The sequence below is a fragment of the Agelaius tricolor genome, unplaced genomic scaffold (assembly GCF_023055355.1).
Source record: "Agelaius tricolor isolate 1412-34295 unplaced genomic scaffold, bAgeTri1.0.p SCAF_24, whole genome shotgun sequence".
NCBI classification, from domain to species: domain Eukaryota; kingdom Metazoa; phylum Chordata; class Aves; order Passeriformes; family Icteridae; genus Agelaius; species Agelaius tricolor.
Window position 1 is genome coordinate 4,725,239 of NW_027269284.1, and position 20,899 is coordinate 4,746,137.

The 20,899-nt window shown below is 39.8% G+C and overlaps 1 protein-coding gene across 3 annotated transcripts in view; it reads left to right on the forward strand.

Moving 5' to 3' along the window:
• Positions 1–20,899, forward strand: part of MAEA (macrophage erythroblast attacher, E3 ubiquitin ligase) — a 49,515-nt gene that overhangs the window by 9,086 nt on the left and 19,530 nt on the right. Inside the window, exons 1-3 of one of the 3 annotated variants that reach the window (XM_071447452.1) lie at positions 193–306; positions 8,635–8,817; positions 12,277–12,516. In XM_071447452.1, coding sequence (XP_071303553.1) covers positions 8,710–8,817; positions 12,277–12,516 — 348 coding nt within the window. In that variant the 5' untranslated portion in view covers positions 193–306; positions 8,635–8,709. Of the gene's footprint in view, positions 1–192; positions 307–8,634; positions 8,818–12,276; positions 12,517–20,899 lie in introns of those variants that run through there. The other 2 variants (XM_071447450.1, XM_071447451.1) reach the window with 2 other exon arrangements.

Here is a 20,899-nt window from a genome sequence, read left to right on the forward strand (position 1 = left end):
AGTTAATGTGACTTTTTAAAAGTGCATTCCATGTAAAGATATTGGAGTTGTTCTTAAAAAACTGAAGTGGGCAGTGAGGTGGACTTGGTTGATAGTTTATTCATATTACTGAATGTTTTCTGGAGATAAGCCTTACCAGGAACTCTTGCAAGAAAGACTGAAGTCCTTATGCAGATAAGGAACTGGGCAAGATAAAAAACAAACATCAAGATTTAGTAGCCAGCTGTTCTAATGGAGGAAGATTGGTGTTAGGATTCTGCTGGCATCCTGGTGATATTCAGCTCTTTGAACAGCCTGGAAGAAAATGTAAGTGCTGAGATGAAGCAGTTTCCTTGATGATGCTAAGATAATTGAGGTATTACAGATGTAGCCGAAGTGTGAACCATTAGAGAAAAAATAGTGAGACTGAATGGGTGTTAAAATATATTAAATTCAGTATAGATAAGTGCAGTGTGATACAGTTTTTAGGTATGGTGAAAAGAAAATTAATCATAGTCTTTTTTATATATATATATATATATAAAATAACTGAGTTGGAAGTGATCATCATTGCTGAGTGGGATCTCAGGGCTAATGGTGAATGTTTTGTGTGAGTGGTCAGGTTAATGTTAACAAACACAGGACAGAAGTGTTGGGAAGGGAACTGTACACAGCAGTTAAAATCCATGGTTTCTTCTTCTCTCAAGTAGTATGAGTTACTCTTAATTTCTCCCTTCTCTCATCCTGAGAAAGGGTGTAGTAGAACTGGAAAATGGCTACAGAAGGGTGAGAATGATTAGAGAGATGAATGTCTGTCTTCAAGGAGTGGTTCAAAGAGTCTTTCCAATCTCAAGATACGTGAGAAGTATGTAGGAGAAGGAGAGAGTTCCCTTCTTTGCTTCCAAAACAAGAACAAAAGGGTTTCAAGTCAGTTGAAAAGTCAAAACCAAAGAGTATTTCTTCACATAGTTGTGAGCCTGTGAAATATCTCACAACAGGATGTTGCAGTGCTAAAACTCAGGTCAACAGCAACCAGAGTTCATGAGTGAGAAACACCCTGTGGTGTTAAATTCCCATTATTAAATTCCCATCTCTGGCTCAAGGAGTCCAGTGAGACTTTGGGATTAGTAACTTTGTTCTTGCCTTTTTTCAAGTGCCATCCTCTTTCTGGATACCATCAGAGAAAAGACAGTGACAGAGAGGGGTTTTTGGTCTTATCTGGTATGGTCATTCAGATCTTCATATGGAAATGTATTTGATGTCCAAGTTAGCAAAGATGAATTCATTAAATTAAGGTAGGAGAGTACTTCTGCAGACTGTTAAATTCAGGCTTCTGCTCGAACCTTGGCTAACTTCAAAGCTAATCTGAGTTGCTCAGAGTCCTGCCAAGTTCTGAAAGTTTTTGAGGGTGGAGATTCCGTCACCTTTCTGGGCTGCTCTTCCAGTGCTTACCAAGTGTTCTGATTGAAATATTTTTTTTATGTCCAGCTGGAATTTTCTCTAGTGACACTTGTCAACTCAGCCTCCTTCCTTTTTGCTCTGTAACTCCGGAAGGTCTGGCTGGCTCTTATCTGTGACCTTCACCTTTGGGTGGTAGAAAGCTTTTATCAGATTGTGCCGCTTCCAGCTCCCGGAGCCTTCCCTTCTGCAGCAGCGGAAGCAAGCCTGCCCCTCTCAGCTTCTCTTGGACATTTGTTTTTTTAATCCTGCAGCCAGCTCACTGTCATGGTGGCAGCCTTCTGGACTCTCTCCAGGTTGTCAGCATCTCTTTTTTAGTGGGGGGAGGAGAGTGACCTGAAAACCAGACTCAGTATTCCAGATGAGTCTGCATGAGTGCTGAGCGTTAACAATCACTCCTCTCAACCCACTGCCTTTAGTCTTGCTAATGCAGCCTGGGATGGGGTTAACCTTCACTGCCATGAGAGCCTGTTGCTGATTCATGTTCCACCTGCTGTCCATCAGGACCTCTGTGTCTTTTCTTGCACTGGTGGTCCTAGGCAGTTACTCCACAACCAGTACTAAAGGCTGGAGTGGTTTTGTGCCTGATATTGGGCCCTGGTGTTTGCCTTGATTACGTTGCATAAAGTTCTTGGTGTATTTCTCCAGTTTGTAATTTTTTCTGAATGGCAGCTCTGACACCCTTTTATCAAGCACTCCACCAGTTTGCCCTCTGTGTGTTCTGTAGTGCAGATGGTTGAAGATGACATGTTTGTTGGAGTTGATAACATCCTGCAGACAAGCAGTACTTGTAATTGGCCAGCAGGAAGCTTTGGGACCACTGACCATTATTCTTAGAGCCTGACTAGTCAGTCCCTAACCCATCTTGTGTTCAGCCATTGAGTCCATGTCTCCTGTTTGGCCACAAGTGAGACAATGTCAGAAACCTCACTGCTATTGGCATGAAGGGCTGCCAGTGTGCTCCTGCCACTGAGAGACAGTTCATCACTGAAAGCAAACAATGTTGTCAGCTTGATTTGCATATGACAAATCTGGGCTGGTTGTTCCTAGTCACCTCTATAAGATTGAAAATGCTTGGGGTTTTTTGTTGTTTTTGTTGTTGTTGTTGTTGTTTGTTTGTGGGTTTTTTTTGTTTTTTCTGTAACTTTCACAAGAGCTGAGATGATGCAGACCAGCCTGTAGGTTTTGTGATCTTCCAGGCTCTCTTTTTGGAGTAGAGGCACAAAACTTGCTCTTTTCAGTCACGGACAACTTTTCTTGTTCACCGTGGCATTCCAGCAATGGTAGCAGGTTTGCAGTGTCATCCAAGAGCTCTCTCCTTTCCTCCCTTCTGCTCTTATGTACCTGTCTATCTTCAGCTTGCTTTGGACTTCCTACACGAGTGAATAGTACCTCTCTCCCCAGACTCAGTTGCTCATACCTCATCAGGAAGGCTTAGGAGAAGACCTTACCAGTATAGACAGAGAAGGCATTTAGAAATAAGACCCTGTTGTCCTTGGTAGTTGGGTCACAAACTTAATTCTGTAGATGCTTTTCATCTTCCTTAAGCTGCTGGTGTCTACAAGGCCCTGGTAATTGCAATTACTTATTTGATGTCTAGCTGAATTAAGTGGATGTCTATGCTGGCTGTGATAGTAATGAGAGCTGCATTTCTAGCTGTAACTCAGAAGGCTTTTGTGGCTGGACAAGTACAACACCTCTGCAAAGAGGTTCTCTCCACAGTTCATGTTTGTTTTGCTATGTTATTCTCTATCCCAAGCAGAGAGCCCTTCAGCACTGTCTGTATTCAATTTGTTTGCAAACCCCAGGTGCTCAGTGAGTGACTCTGTCTGTTGTAGAAGCTGCAGGTGTGCAACAGGCTAAAACTTCACCACATTCTCAAAATGCCATGAAGCTGCTTAATAGAATTCAAGGTGCTACAATGAGCATAAGTCCAGTCTGGATGTCTGACTTCCAACAACAAAAATGCCATTGAACTTTTTAAGCTTTGGTCACTATAATTAATAAACTTCTATGAGGGGAAAATGGTGTGCATTCTCCTCTCCCTTTTCAGATTTTTAAAGGCTATATAGATGCTATGCTCTTATCACAGGTTTTCTAAAGGCATTTTTTGTGAGTCTGTAGAGATAAGCAAGAGCTGAGGTAGGAGTGTGTTCAGCAGCTGTTTCTATATATTCCATTTATGGAGAGAGTACAAAGTGTGCACACGTAGATAAATTCAAAAACCTTGAGAAGAAAAATGAATCTCAGTAAAATCTTGATAATGAGTGAAAAAGCAATATGCATTGTAGGGCACTGTGTAAAGGATTAGCTGCTTTAGAATCATAGAAGGGTTTACTTTGATGGGAACTTGGAGATAATTTAATTCCAGCCTCCTTGCCATGTTCATTAGACCAGGTTGCTGAAAGCCCCATCCAACCTGGGAACACTTCCAGGGAGGGGTCATCCATAGCTTCTCTGGATAACCTTTGTCAGGGCCTTACCACCCTCACAGTTGAGCATCTCTTCCTCATATCTCATCTAACCCTGCCTCTGCCATTTTGAAGCCATTGCCCCTTGTCCTGTCACTCCATCCCTCTCCAGCTCTCTTGTAGCCCCTTTAGGTACTGGAAGGTGCCATAAGGTCTTCCCAGAGCCTTCTGTTCTCCAGGCAGGACACCCCCAGCTGTCTCAGCCTGTTCCCACAGCAGAGGAGCTCCAGCCCTCTGAGCCCCTTGGTGGCCTCCTCTGGACTTGCTGCAGCAGGTTCAGATCCTTCTGGTATTGAGCTGAGTGCAGCATTGCAGGTGGGGCTACAGAAGAGCAGAGTAGAGGGGCAAGATTGCCTCCCTTCACCAGCTGCTCACACTTGTTTTGATGTACTCCTGTATGCAGTTGGCTTAAAATTATTTATATTTCTTTAAATATTTATTTGCTGCCTGATAATTAACACTTGAGAAGTGCATACAGTTTGCAAAACATCAGGTTGCAACATATGCAAGCATTTAATACTGGCTGGGTTTTTTTTCTATTTTTAATGTGTTTTCAAAAAACTCAAGAAAATGGAATCATTTAGTAAGTGAATGGCTTGCTGAAAAATTTATTTTTATGAAAATACATTTAAATTCACTTTGCTTTAAGGGTATTTCAAGTTACATTTGATATGGCTTATGAAAAGAAAGATTGCCTACAGTTGCCCAGTTTGAATAGTTTTAGCCACTTTGTGATTTGAGAACTCTGCCTTGCTTTGGTACCTTATTTGCATTCATGGGCAGGAAGAGGACTGTGTTTGGGCTGAAGGCCAGGTAGTAAACTTCACAGCTGAGTTCCCAAGTGTGCACTGAAAAACTGCCCCTGACATCCTTAGCTCTGCAGTTTTCTACTCCTTGCTCTCAACTGAGCGATCAACGTGTAGCTCTCCTGGCAGTCCTTCCTCCTCTTCCACCAGTTCAAGCTTGTACACCCAGAACAATCCTCTTCTAAGTCTTGTCTCCACAGCTGGAGGTTGTTGGAGCATGTTCTGGGACAGCACACCACTTTTTTGGCTTTCTGAAAACAATGTGAAGTAACTCCTGAAATGAAGAAAATATTTGGATCAGGTTAATCGCTTGTCTCTGCTTTTTTGTTAGTGTTTAGCACCTGGAAACGGTCACGCTACAGTTGCAGAAGCCTCCAGCCAAGCAGACTTTCCTTCACATCACAGCAGAATTCTGATCTTGGAAAAACTTGTGTTACTGGAATTTTACCCCTTGTGTAGGTTGATCTAACTTCAGTCAAATTCCTTTTCACTAGGTTTAAGTTTGACCTGGTTTAGTACATGCTTAGGTTGAATAATGTGTCTGCAGCTGTGGAAGCTGATGAACAAAAGGAGCAGAATCTGTTTAGTGCCACTGGATTTAAATGTGCTGCCCACTAATATTTTACAACTCTCCTTTGTATCCTCTTGTATGCTCACCATATGAGCCAACTGGGTGTGGCTTTTCAAGCTCTAACGAGTAGGACAAGTTGGTATTGTGCTTATGCAGAACACATTCTGGTCAGTACTTGCTGCTTTATTTCAAATTTTCTAGTAGCTGATTAATTCTTTTTTCCTTAAGGTAATGCTTCTCTAGGCTGGGTTCTGTAGGTCACTCTTGTCTCTAAATAATGATGTGTAATCCAAGTTTGGTCACAGAATGGTTCTGGCAGGAAAGATTCCAAGTCTCTAATAGGTTTATGGCAATTAATGAGATAGAAATCTTGCCTCTGTCTCATAGTCTGAAAACTTTGGTGTGCACAGTATGCTAACAATGGTACCTGAAAATCAAGTGAACTATAATTAAAAATGTTTAAAATTGCATTGTCCAGAACACTTTCTTATATGTTCTCCTTTCATTAACTTTCATTATTGGTGGAAAGAAATGCTCCTGTTGGTACAGTGCCTGTAACTTGTGAAGGGTTCTGAGGTAAAGCAAGCCAGTGCTGGGTCTTCTGGCACGTTGGAGCTGTAGGAGTAATAAAAGAACCAGCAGATCAAGATGCAAATCCAAGATAAAATCCTGCTTTGTAAGGAATGTAGTTCTAAAATTTGGCATTCACAGACTCTGTCTCTGTAAAGTAAGTGTAAAATCTGTACCTAGATATGATTCACAAATATTCTCATGAAAACTGCTGGCTCTGTAATAAGAAACAACTGCCTGTGCAAATTACGAAAATCTCTGGTAAAGTATATTTACTGTCAGCTCCAGTTATGCAAATGATTTCATTGTACCTTTAATTTCCCTTGGTATGACACACTAAATTATGTTTCTCAATATGTTTACTTTTATTTACTTTCAGAGTATATAGTGGAAACATTTCCACTCAGTCTCTTCCACAGAAGACATTCAGATTGTTTTTATGGTAGGGGAAAAAAAAGATAAGAGAAGACCTATTGCACCTAGACATTCTAAATGATATATAGTGTTACCAGCTGAAATTGAAAGTTCAATTGTTCTAAATGTCATATGAACACAAACTGTGCCAGAACTCTGCATGCTGAAGAGACAGCACAGGAAATGGGTGCTGTTACTGCTCTTGAGTGCAGATAAGGAACTAGGCAAAAGGGAGATTAAACACAGGCTTTTTTCCCAACTGACTAGATCTGTGTCCAGCTGACTGCTCAACATTTAACAAAAGCACTTTCTGTACTAAAAAAGGTACCTCAAATTAATAGTAGCTTGTGAAAGTCTTTATTGATGCAGATTTTCAGTGTGGCATGGAAAGCTGATTAGCAAAATACTTGCAAAAATATTTTTTGGTGAACAGTAAGAAAGATGCAGTGGGGCAAAAGGAAGGGAAGAAGTTGTCTTAATGCTGTCTGGCATCAGGTGTTAGAGTTGGAAATAAGTTTCCATGTTCAAAAACATGAGATGTCAAAATAATGGCCTCCTAGAACATCCATTTTATCTGTGGGTCTTTAAAATATTTCATATTTTTTGTGTAAATAGAAAACAGAAAAGAGGGTTGGAGATGGAATGTTGTTACATAGGCAACTAAGTAGGTGTTGAAGCCCATTATTTGTCATGGTTTATGTGGCTTGAGTTTTGGGTGGGTGTACTGCTGGGATTTTAGGGCAAAATGTATAAAGAAAAGAATTGTTTTGGCTTGGTGCCTTCTCTGGTAGAGTCTTGTCCTGTCATTTGTTTAGGTTTAGTTTGAGATACCAGGAACCATTAAATAGATCATTTCAGTCTTGACAAGAGGAGCCCTTTCATATCTTATCAGGATTATCCTTGTCTTTTATTACTACTACAAAGAAGCACAACCTCTTATAGGCAATGCAAAGTCTTGGAAAGCAAATGCTTTGGCTCATCTTCCTTCCTCTGAACCAGAGTGTTCTCTGATAGAGAATTGCACTGGTGCTGTAGGAACCTCTTTGATAGAGCCCAGAAGGGGTGTGGCCCCTGGGGATACTTCCTTGCATGCAGATAATTAGAAAGAGGAAAACTGAGCCCTTGATATAATTGATTAGAAGTTACATGCTTGAAAGATTTGTAATCAAACATATACGTGATATGTACCAAACAGAGCACTGATTTGTGCTTCCTGTTTTACCTTTAACATGGATAATCTGATTGCTATCTAAATTATGCCTTTGATTAATGGAAAAGCAATCAAGATTATCATAACTACCTGAAAGAACTTCTCATGGACTTTTTAAAGGTTAACAATATGGCTGAATTAAGTGTATAGCACTGGAATGTTTTTAAAAATTCCTGGTTTTGTGAAGTAAAAGAACTTCCTGTCTAAATTGCTTTTGCTGCCACTGTAGGGGAAGTCTAGTTGAAGCTTAACACATCCTGTAAGCTTTCCCCAAATCATTCCCCAGGCTGTAGACTGCTCCCATCCATAGGAGCATGGACCATGGCTACTAATGGCCATCAGTAGCAGGTTTGATCCAGCTTTCCACAAAGGTGTGCGACAAGTAGGACAGGAGACCTCCAAGACTGGCAAATCTCTTAATCAGGAATGGAGTTTGTTTGAGGAAGGAAATTAGAGGAAATTAAATTAGAGGAAATTAAATTTCAGTTTAATCATACATTGTAGGCTTTTATCAATTAATTTACATACGGTTTCTTTTGGAATTCCTTATAGTTCTTGTATATACAAAGTATATACTACTTTTGAGTATTACTTCCTAAGTAGTCTTTCATGGGTAGAGGTATGTAGGAGACTTGTTGGATTTCCTGAATAACTGTTGGTGAACTATGTATAATTTTTTCAGTAGCCAATATGCATTATACATGCTTTCTCTCAAAGGTAACCTTCTCTTTTTTAATGAATTAGTGAAGAGAAGAAATGTAAAATTAGAAAGTCAGGGTCTGAAGGGTGATCTCTTAGTTGTGGTTTAATTTGTAGCTTTCCTTTCGTAGGTACAAATTTGTCTTCATATTCTGTTGTCCCTGGATTGTTTCCATCAGTGCTTCCTACAGCCAAAGCAGGATAGGTGAACCTGGTATCAGACAAGAAACTGCAGCATTTTTCCCGTTGTTTTTTCACAATCTTTGAAGTGTGAGCTCCTTGCTCCTTAAATAAGTGGTTTAGTATGGGAACTCAAGTTCAATCAATGACCTCTAGTCCCCTGGAGCCGACCTACTCTTTGGGCTGCACCAGATGAAATGATCAGTCTTTGTAAGCTCTAGAGGAGCTGACTTTTTAAATACAGAAATCCTAATGACTTTGCTGTTTCTGCCTCAGGTGCCATATGAAACACTGAACAAACGCTTCCGAGCTGCCCAGAAGAACATTGACCGGGAGACCAGCCACGTGACCATGGTGGTGGCGGAGCTGGAGAAGACACTCAGCAGTTGTCCTGCTGTGGATTCTGTTGTCAGTCTCCTGGATGGAGTTGTTGAAAAACTCAGCGTTCTGAAACGCAAGGTGAGTGCTCTTCCACCTTCACTGCTGTGCTGTTGGCTTGGATTTTCTTTTCAAGACACCAGGCATTACTGAATCTTCAAAAGCCTCGGAATGCACACTGAAACTTTGCTTCACTGTGCTTAAGAAACACGATTTGGTGGTCCTTGTCTAAATATAACAAAACAAACTTCTGTTGAGAGGTAAGATTAATAGATATTTGTAGTCCTGAAAAGGACTTTCTTTACTAACAGAAAAGAAATAGTAGCAAAATGAATTGATTTGTACAATTCCTGCGTGTCTAATGGAAAGGTTTGTGTAATTGAATAAATTCATCACTGGAATAGCAAAACAGGTAGAAGATGAAGCTGAAAAATGGGAAACCCCCAGTGCAGGAATAGTTGTATGCAGTGTTGAGACTTCTCTGCAGAAGAAAGTGCAAGTTGGCCTGGATTGTTACTTGAAAATGTTTTATAAACACTCAACTTGCCATTTGAAAGATTCGTAGGGAATATTAAGAGCTTTTTAAACAAAATTTGGCAGGATAACCTGCTTCTAGCTGTTAAGTTTGAACAAAATACAACCAGCCTTTCATGCTTTTACCACATCTTTCTTAGAAAAAGATGTATATGTTCTCAGAAAAAGAAGTATAAACCATCCTTATTTTGGATGGGAATATTACTCATCCCTAGAGTCATCAGAACACTTACTTGAAACAAGTCTTGCAGAAAAATGGAAATAGCTCTGTCGCCTGACTTGAGAGCAGCGCTTCTCCAAAAATAAATAGATGAAACATAAAAGCAGAGTCATTTCACTGAAACTTCAATGAAATAACCAACAGATATAAATCTTGTGACAGTACTATGTGAAGCATCAAAATACCTTGGAGGTTTGCAACATGAAAATAACGCTGTCATATGTGTTGATTTGGGGTTTTCTGCTTGAACAACTTGGCTAGGTGTTGAAAAGCTGTTCTGCAAAAGACTTGATAAATTAATTGCTCTTTTCATCCTTGGCTTGTGAGACTTAAAGAGGTCTTAAAGGATGTGTTTTCTTCACTTCTCTGTTACTTACAGAAAAATAGGAGCTATTTCTGACAGAGGTGTTGTATGTTGCTGGTAGGTGTGTAGTAATGATGTGGAGGAGTAAAAGTAATTTACTTGTTAAAGCTTTGCTGACTGTGGGGGTGTGTCTGAAGGCATTGCTGAGTGTTTTGGTTGCACAGCTCCATTTTAGTTTAATTGCTCATTTGTTTTTGACTGCCTGAAAGACTCTGGGGAATCTTATAGCTACTCAGAAAGAACAAAAGGCCAAAAAAAATTACTTAACAGTAAAAGTCCTCTGAAATACAAAGGTCTTGTTTCTGCTCCAAACCCTCAACTCCCAACTGTCTTCTCTATAATCTCTGCCCCAAACAAAATTATTGTTTTCTTTAGAGCCTTTAGACCCATGTGGGATCTCTGTTGCCTCCTGTGTTTAGACAAGGATCTCATGAACTGCTGAGATGGCCATAATAGAATTGGATGGTTCCTTTATTTAATGCCTTGCTCACTCTTAAAAGAGAGCTTTAAAACACAGCAGGTTTCTTAGGTTCTGAAAATGATCCTAGGGAAACCTAGACCTTTGTGTTTTCCCTTTTGTATCCTGTTTAATGTGCTTGTTCCCTCAAGTTCTGTTAACATCCAGCAGGGCAAGTCCAGATAGACTTGCTTCAGAGGTTTTTGAAAAGAATCTGCAGCCTTTCTGAACCTACTAGAAGGATCAAAAAACCTGCAAGAGCTGTATAGGTCCAGATACAAAGCCATATAAGAAGAGCCCTTTTGAAGCAGAAGGGGTCTAACCTTTGTGCCTGGCTGCCTTGAGTTCTTACTTGTATTCAGAATATTTCTCAAGGTTGCCTTCACATCTGATAATACTGCAGTTATCTAAAAAGTGAAAGTGTGTTTTGTCTTGAGTTAGTATTTGCCTGCTGAATAGGAAGAGACCCAGTTTCTAACTGAAACAAAGTACTTGTCACCAAACTCTGTTAAAAAATAAAGCTAAAGTCAGCAACACAAGTAACTCCAACTTCAGTAATAAAAATAACTTATGCTACAGATGTTTACATGGATGTTAAGAGACTCTTGTTTAGTGACTAGTGTTTTAGATACTTGAATTTGGTATCAAGGGCCAGATCAGAGTCAGGCTTAATTGGGGGAAGAGGGGAATAAGCTCAGTGAGCTTTCCTTTCAAGTTTTCTCTGATTTCACTTTGCTTTTCAAATAGTGATCCTTCCAGAAGAAGTCTATGGGCAGGCATGGTAAATGCAATTAGAGCCAACCTGTGCTTCCAGAGCTGGAGCTGTACCATGGATGATACTACAGTTTGAGTTCTGGAAAGGTTCTATGTCAGCATGGAGTGCAGAGTGGGCTGCCAAAACCCTGCCAGGTTCTTCCAGCTGCCAGAGCTGTGCAGTCATTCCAACACAAGCCAGCAAGTTTAAAGTCACCACAGGGCAGCCTAACTTGCAGTTGCATCACCAGTGATAAATTGCAGATGGGTACTGACCATCCTCTGCTGGTTTGCCTTTACCTTAGCAGGCACATTCAAGTTCTGCCAGCTTTCTGGAGTTCTGTAGCCTGACCTGGCCCAGAGTTGTCACATGCTGTGTACCGAGTCAGCTGGCTTGGAATGATGGCTCTAAGGTTGAAGGAAAGCAACTGAGCTGAGTGTTTTGGTTTTAATTAAAAATATTGTGGCAGTACCTTGAAGGATTGGTGGGTGTTTTTTTTTGCTGGGTATGCCAATATGTTGGTTTAAAATCATCAATCTAGTTCCTCTGGACAAATGTGTTTTCCTAAGTAAAGCTCCTTAACAAGGGATGCATGTTCCCACAGTAGCAGAGTTATATAAAATAATACCAATTTAACAAAACTGATGATTTTGAGAAACTGCTTTTAGGTCCTTGAATTACAGGTGCCGAGAGGCCAACCATTTGTATAATTTCCATTATTGCATGACTGATTAAAATGGCTCCAGTGTATTAGAAGTAATGTGGGTTTACTCTGCATCACTCCTGAGTAGAACTAATCCAGCAGGACAGCTGCTGGAGGAAGAAGCCATGCATAGGTTAGAGGTGGAAATTTTGCTTTTCACCTGTTTGGATCAGATAACTGCAAATCTTCACAAAGCTCTTTGCAGGCTATTACAGCAGTTGCTGCCATAGTTGATACATTTCTGGTTTTGGATAAACTGCAAATTAAGCAGAAAAATGTATATATTCATAATGTCAAATAGATCAAAACTTACTTCTGTGCAAGAATATCTCAGAACTGGACCAGCCATGCAGAAGCTTATGCACTGCCATAGGAAATATTTCTAAACAAAAGAGACACTACTGGGAGTAGCTGTATAACATCTAAAGAATGCTTACAAACAATTACTGTCTTTTGCTTTAAAATGAGCTTGAGAAGACATAGCTTTACTGTTGGCTTTCCTTCTCAGGCCGTGGAGTCCATCCAGGCTGAAGATGAGAGTGCCAAGCTGTGCAAGCGCAGGATTGAGCACCTGAAGGAGCACAGCAGTGACCAGCCGGCCGCTGCCAACATGTGGAAGAAGAAGCGCATGGATCGCATGATGGTGGAGCACCTCCTGCGCTGTGGCTACTACAACACAGCGGTGAAACTGGCCAGACAAAGTGGCATCGAGGTGGGTGCCACTGGGGACTCACTTGCTCCCAAAATGGTACTAGAGAGGAAGTTGGAAAATGAGAACAAGCTGCTTAACCTCATAGCAGTTATTTTTATGTATTGGTGTGCTTTCCTGGCTAGTGTTTATCTGTTAATCTTTTTAGGCTTGAGTTTGTTCTCCTTACTTGGCATAAATTGTGTTTTAATGTATTAAATAAGTCAAAATTAAAGGCATCATTTTTAGTCACAAATTAAATGCTTTTAGATAAACACCTTTCTCTGTTAAAACTCAGATTAATTCTCAACTATCATACAAAATATCTTGTTAGAGGCCTTTAGGCTGCTGATTAAGCAGGTGGTGGAGCTTCCCATCTGTCTAGGCCCACTCAGCTGATACGTGTAGGTGACCAGACTGAGCAGAACAGCATTTGCTGATTGCAGGAACAACTGTTCTATTGTATCATCCCACTGTTTAGTGCACTGAGAGGAAGGCTGGCTTTTACTTGGGAAAAGAAATTTTGATACATGATTCTAAGAACATTTTGCTGGTTTGCTTGTTCCACCATTTTGTGATTGTTGCTTTCCTTTTCACAGGTTTGCTATTTGGTTTTGCTTGGGCTCACAGTGGGTTATGAAGTGTTTGCAGTTTGTGTACTTTGGTGTAGCTACTTTATGCAGACCAATGAATCCTGATTGTGGTCCTCTGACAACCATGAGGACATGAAAACTGATTTTTAAACAATTTGCTTTTTGTCTAGAGAAATCATGTCTTGCAGATTTTAGGTAGCCTTTGCTATTTGATCCTGAGTGATTCTTGAATCTTGTTTTGATATTCCTGATTCCAGAAGGTATGCAACTCTTCTAGTTAAAATCTTACTCTTATAAAGATGCTGAAAATTGAATTCTCTTACATGACTTACGTACTTTACCTTTCTTAGGCAGAATAGTTGAACACATCTCTCATTTTGTTGGGGAAATAAGATATTTTTTTCCTGATGTCAAATTAGAGCATATGAACTTGTTCTTTGTCGTGTAACAGGGACCTATTTGTCATGTGTCTCTTATTCCTTGGCTGCTTTACTGTCTAATCCTGTTCAGCCAGCAGCAATTTCAGTAAATGCCAAATAGGAAATAGCCTGTAGAGGCTGAATAGAACTGAGAGGGGAAGTGGGTTACAAAGTATTAATAGGAAATAGTCCTGAAAAAATCAACTGAAGAGGCTGTTGTGCCTCACTAGTGAAGTAGCCTGTGCATGTGAGTCAGAAATACCCAAGGCAATTAGCTGGGATAACTGCAGCTTGACTGGTCAGCAGCTCTCCCACTTCTGGTAGATGTTTCCCTCTGTTTTGAGCAGGAGCTCATCTCTGCTGAATCATCACGTTACTGCACCTACTAGGTCTGCTGAAAAAGCACTATGGAAATATTTCCACTTTCCTAGCAAGCTGTGTTATGCCTGATTAAGTAATGCTCAGCTTTGGTTTGGACATGAGCATGGAAGTCTTCATGACATACTGCAAGACCCTGTGGTAAAAGCATCATACTTAAAGCTTTTCATTCTGTTTGTTCAATAGAAATTTTTGTGTTAAAAAGCAAGTTTTAAATAAGATTATTTACCTTCTGCGTGCAAGCCTAACTCTTCTAATTTGCATAACATCAGAGTAATAACACAGAACATAGTTGCGTGTTGAATGCACTGAGGCCTTTTTTGTTCTAGTTCGCTCAAATGATGCATTTTAGTGGGTGTTATGGTTTGTTTTGGCTTAATGAAGATAAGGCTTCCCTCAGTTTCCCTGCTTTGCACTTGGTCTGACTGTATGGCAATCTTCTTTGTGAACAGCTTTTACAGAGTATGATACTGGGACTTGTTTGTTACACAGAATTTGTGGTTTTGTTGGTTTAGGAAGACAGCAGCTTTGTTTCTTTTTGTTCCTTTCTTGCTAAAGGATGTGAGCATTGAAATGTTCTCTAATGCTTACAAAATACCATTTTATTCTCTCATCCCAAGTAATCTTTGTTTACTGTGGTCTCACCTGGCATTTTGATTAATGTCCCCACCACCACTCTTGTCGTGATTTTGTTACCACTGGGTAGACATTATACCCCAAGTAAGAGCCTGAAAAAAAGTACTGTTATTGTTCAGCTTGTCCAGCAGGCAGAGGTGAGGCTGGTGCACAAGTTAAGCATGGCCCAGTGATGTTCTCTTGTAGCAAAGACAATTGAACAGCACTCTGGGTTGCCCTGGGATCAGCAGCAGCAGCAGAAGGGAGGTCATCCAGCCTCTCTGCTCAGCACTGGTTAGACCCAGTGGAGTGCTGTGCCCACTTCTGGGCTCCCCAGCAGACACAAGGACTTGTGGAGTCTCCCTGTACTTGGAGATGCTCAAAACCAGACTGCAATGGGAAAGATCCCAAGTAACCTGTTAGGGGTGAGCCTGCTTTGAGCAGGAAGACTACAAAAGTTCCAGAGATCTGAGCCTCAACCATTCTGTGATTCTGTTCCTCTGCTTGTGGGACAAATGGCTGAGGTGCCCTTTGCTGCTCTTTGGGAAGGCTGAAGGAAGCAGCTTTTTCCAGTTCAGTTGTAGCTTGGGGATCCCAGTTAAACACTTTCCAGTAGCTGTTGGACCAGTCTTGGGAGCAAGTCTCAGCTTGCCTGATTGAAGTTTCTTGTGTGGCTCCTGAATGGGAGAGACCTGCAGAGCTGCCAAGGTGCTTCATGGGTGAAGCGGGTCAGAAAGGATTCTGCTTCAGTGACCACAGGGAAACCATTAAATCATCCCAATGTTTGAGCAAACTGTCTGCTCTGTGCTATTGGCAAAGATTAACTGTGTGCCATAGTGTACAATTCTAGTAGTTTTTGATGGTCTGTGACAAATTTAGGCTATTTTCTAAATTAATTACCTCCATAGGAATGATAGGCTATAAAATCTTGTAATAGAAGATAAGTGCTTAAAAACCATTATTATAAACTAGGAAGCAAACAGAATGGAAAGCAATGCTGGGTGTAAAAAATTATAGGGAAGTTTTAAATATCAGAGTTAAGAACTTGCTCAAGTAAGGAATAACTTTGGGCATAAGGCATTTATACAGCATAAAGTTATGGCAATATAAGAAATAAATTCCAAACATTAAATATTTGTTATATGCCTTTAAAGAAAAGTAGTGCTGCTTAGGAAAGTAAACCAGAATGTGTCTAAGATTAAAATAAAAGCTGACAGTCAAAGACAGAAATGTTTGTGCCAAAGTAAATATGGGGTAGGGGCATTCTATTGTGGTCTGTTTTCTTGATGTCTTCTGGCTCCATAATGATGTGAAAAACAGTTTGGATTGAAGATACAAACTAGATGTTATGGGTTTTTTTGTTGCATATGAATAAAACTCATCAGTATAGGCTTATTAGAATAAATGGAATCAAAATAAGGTCATTATTGCAGTATAATGCCACATCAATATAAAAATGTCTATTTTCATCTGCAGATTCATATTTTCAGCTAGCTGGCAAGGTTGTCTGTTAACTTCAATTTTGTTATTTCATGTTCTGCTATACTGCTATCTCATTCCTGTGCCATTAATTGATATGCAAATTTAGTTTAGGAAGAGGGGTGTTCCAGTAGGAAGTTGGTTTCTGTTTGTAGATAAATTTTATAATTAAGCAATGTATGTGGTACTTAGTGTACTGTTTCTGGAGGTGGTGGGGTTTAAAATTGTATTTGTTTTTCCAGCCCTTTCCTTAATAGGCTAGGAAGAAAAAATAAACATGTAAAGTGTCTTTACATTCTTTGCTTAATTATGTATAGCTGTAGTGATTTTTGCCTGTAGGATTGAAAACAAGCCCAGATTCTGAAGCTTCCAGTCTCCCTTATCATATGCTGTAAATCCTCTTTCCATCTCTGCTTAGCTTATTTTAGTAAAAGAATGTATCTCCTTGCCTTACTGCTCAAGCTGTACAAAAGCTGTACAAGTGGCAATGTTTTTTCTGTAAAGGATAGCATAAATTCAACCTAATTCTTGGTGTGTTGGGGCAGGGAGCAAATTTTTCAAAAATCTGTAATCCACTGAGGAACAGAAGAGTTACTGCACCCTGGGCAGGGTGGGCAGTGACACTGTAATGTGGGCAGTTAAATGCTTGAGTTGAAAAAACTCTTAAATAGCTTAAAACTTGTGAATTTCACCTTAAATCAGGGATTGCATATATCAATTAAAATTCTGCCAATTAGTGTTCTTAGATCAGTAATTAAGTACATGCATCATCCCTCAAGAAACTTAATTAGCCCTTTGCATTCATACCACAGTGTGCTTTTTGCTTTTGAGAGCTGAGGGGTGGGGGGGAAATGAGTATTCCGTTGACTTGAGGAGTTTGGTCTAGACATATGACCATTGTCAACACTGATTGGTATTAGAAGGGCTTCTTGACACTTCAAGTATTGACAATTGACACAGGCCCAAAAAGATAATCATTTTCTTGAAGTGGGAGTTCAGGTCTCCAGTTATTGTCAGTGGTTTCCTTCCTGAGCTGAACTTCTACATCTGTGGTAATGGTTATTCACTGGAGAATGTCAAAACAGGGCAGATACTGAAAAGCCATTCTAAAAGTATTTGTCTTTCAAAGTAGTAAATACATTTATTTTAAAAAATTAATTTTGTTTAAATAAGGAATAGTAATCATCAGAAAAACTGATTATCTTCCATTCTTCTCTCCCTCCCATTTGGTCCAGTTAGTCTTTTTTACTGCATCATTGCAGCTTCAGTTTTTGTAAAACTGTTTCTGGAGGGATTAGCCTAACTAGAAAAAGTACCTGCTACAAATTCAAGCGTGTTCCACTCTCTTAATTTTGTTACAGAAAGCTGTGAAATCTTATTTGATGTCCTGTGGTATAAAAGAAACTTGAATTCTTAAAGTCAAGCTTCATGGCTTTTGACCAAGTATCTGATCTCTTCTTTTTCCTATTCTATATCAGTGTTCCTATTTTCAACCCCAAAGCTGAATGTTCTTGCCTTGCTTTAGAAAAGTGTTCCTCAGCACTGTGATATGGATCCTTCAGCTGACACCTCAGTGGAATGCTGCTAAGGATTTCTGTCTGCTACAGGGCAAAATCTTCCTGAAGCTGCTCTTTTTGAAGTAATCCATTCCCTGAATAGCTGCTTCCATTTGATAACTCTCTCAGAAAATGGGAGATGGAAAATAACCTGCACATTTGAGAATCACAAAAAGGAGCAGTATGAAGTCTTAACTCTAAAGTTAAAAGCTGAATAAACACATTTTTAACAATCATACAGATGTACCTTTATCCTCCTTGTTAAGATGCATAGTCTGAGAATGGCTTGTAGGCAAACACACACGTATGTATTAAAGTAATTAATCAGAACACATTTATATTCATAACAGTTCAATTTCAAATAGGTAAATAATATTCATCATAATGCTTGAATGTATTATTTACTTTGCTGTCATGCAGAACATAGCCAAGCTGACTTTCCAGATGCAGGCTGAATGGTAAAAGGTGTCTTTTGCCAGAAGCTATTTGTGTCCCTCTCCTGTGACTTGCTGTTCCCACACTAGGGATGTTACAGGAAAACTCTGTATGAAGGAACTCCTAAACTGGCATAGCTGATTTAAAGGTGCCAGGATTTTAGCTTGTGCTGCTTGGAGTTACCTGCAGCACCAGGCTATAGAGAGCTGCTTGAAAACGCCTTTAAATGTGTTTTGGCTGTACCTAGTGTAGGCATGGCAACTTTGAGTAGATGGGTGTAATGAATGTCTGGGTGTGTTCATCTGAATTTCAAAGTGCTGCAATTCCTGCACAGCCTTACATCTGCAGTTTGTCTCAAGAAGCATCTTGAGGAATTAGAATTATGTAAATGTGGAATAGTCAAGATCGAAGCAGATAACAAACTTCCTCATTATGAATCATTTGACACTTCAAAAGCCAACAACATGAACTGTGCTGTGATGTTCAACATCTTGGTTTTTTCAGTCTGTTTAGACAAAGTGGGTTACCTGTAGTGTATCATGACTGAGCTAATTTATTACAAAATACTTACTCTGGAAGGCTGGTGATGCAAGAAAAATTCTTGAATTTAAATTTGATCTAAATGGGGAATGGTGTTATCACCTGGAAATTACCCAAGAGTAGAAAGGTTTGGGTTTAGTTATGCCTCTTCTTACTGTCCTTTCTTCCTGCCAGACATTGCTTCAAAGTATAAATCTTACCTCACATTTAACACTTGCTTTTACTGCTACATTAGATAACAGGATGATGTTTTGTTAGAGAATGTGTGTAGCTGCTAAGACAGACTGATCCTGCATGGACAAAAGCTGCAGGGCTTGTGCTCCACAAAGCAATGGGTGCCTCTCCTCTGCTTGAAGAGGCTATGACAGAAAATGAAGCACTTTTTTTTCTGCCCAATGATGCATCTTAAGCTCTAGAGGCTTTGTCACACTACTGTAGTGTAGTCATTTATTACTGTACTTAGCATGGTATAACATGCTGATGGGTAAAGGTGCAGCCATTTGCTGAGCTACAAAAATTGCTGAGGCAGGAGCAGAGGATGCATTGGGAAAACAGATTGCTAATAACCAGCCTCAGTGCTTGCTCCAACTCTGAGGCTCTTCCAAGCAGCTTGTGTCCTTGAGTGAAAGGAGGTGGATGAAACACTGCTTTGTGCTTGGCTCTGGAGCAGCCAGTGCCAGGATATGGATAGTTTTGGTGACCACATTTTAGAGAGTTATTGGAAAAACTGGATGGAGGGAAAGGATGACTGGAAAAATCTTATGGGTAGGTACTTTGGGTATGTGTGAGAGCAGAGGTCAAATACCAAGGAGTTTTGTAATCTAGTCAGAAAAATTGAAGTTGGACATAAGTTTAGAACATGAATTCATCACTAGAACTAATTAACAAAAGTACCAGTATCCTCTCTAATGTTTTACAAAGACCATGCTCTTCTGACAGACACTAAGATCCTGGGATCCTTCAAAAACAACCAGGCAGGACTAAAAGGTCTGTGCTATGCTGGGGCTATGGAAGATGCTCTCATGTGAAAGCTTGACTGTACACCATGGGCACTGTGTTTATTCTGTAGACAGAAACATTTCTGGCTCTTCTGTTGATGAGTCTGTGGTTTGGCTGTCTGTTTTTGCATTTTTCCCCAATAAGTAGCTCTGCAGCTGCCTTTGAGTAGGACCTTCTGTCAGTTACTCTCTTTAGTTTCTCTCTAATCCTGTTCATGTGAGTAACATTATAACACTTAATAGTAGCTTAATGATCTTCAGACAATGTTCTTTTACGAGCAGAGAGTAAGGAAACCCTTCACTGTTAATTTGTGCCCTACTTTAACACGTCTTTAGTAATTGTGGTGTTGCTCTATTGTCACCACCTATGCCATTATTTTCTTAATTTGTGTCTCCCTTCAATGTTAGTGCACTTCATACATACCCTTGAAGAAACTGTTACTCCAGCAGCCTTTTATTCCTGCCCTTGTATAGGAGCAGAGGAATTGGATTGTGGTCCCAATTCCTGTTACTGCCATCACAACCACCTGCACTGTCCCCCTCTTCACCTGTACCTGATTTTTGCTTCCTGCACTTGTTTTCAAGTAGGCAGTGTGTCTGTGCTGTTCTCCAGGCTTCCTGCTCCTGCCAAGTGATGCCTCTTTCACTGTTTCCCACTGTGGAAATACACTGATCTCTTCTTTCCCAGCTGCTCCTGTGGTCTTACCTTGTAACTCCTTGTGTTTGCCTTCTCCCTGAGTTGTGTAAGAGCAATCACTGCCTGACATGATGCCTGCATTTGCTGTGTGTTCATCACAGGGGAAGTTTTAACAAATGAATAGATTAATACAGAAGACTAAATTGACCTCTTCATTTGCAACTGTTCATTAGTGCATTTCTTTTTCACTTCCATAGAACTAAATTATACTGAAGGTTGTGTTGCTGTGGAGAGTATGAGTAGTCATTTAAATCTTAACACAGCTTTTTCTGAAGTTGTTGTTTGAGTGATCTAAGTGTTTATTGTATTTCATATACAAGTAGTTTACCATGCTGCTGAACACTGAAGTGCATCAGCAAAGGCTTTTTTGTGAGGATAGTGCTCTTATGCATGTAATGGGTGCAGATAGATAGATAGTCAATCTTATTAAAGCTGTTATTGGTACATACTCTTGGCAATGAGCCATTGATAGCTTGAGGCATACTGGCCTATTTTCAATTTCATATTGATGCTAGTAAGCAATTAAAAATAAACAATTTGCATTTTGAAAAAATATATAAACAGTATCTTATGATATTATGAATTACTTGTTTAATACAACAAATAGCCTCTTTTATGATGCTTTTTTCCACAGCGGAAACTTACTTTTCTACAAAATGCTCTGAATCAGATCTTTTATTTTATCTTGTTTAAGACTAACATTTAGTTTTTGATTAATTAATCTTGTTTTGAA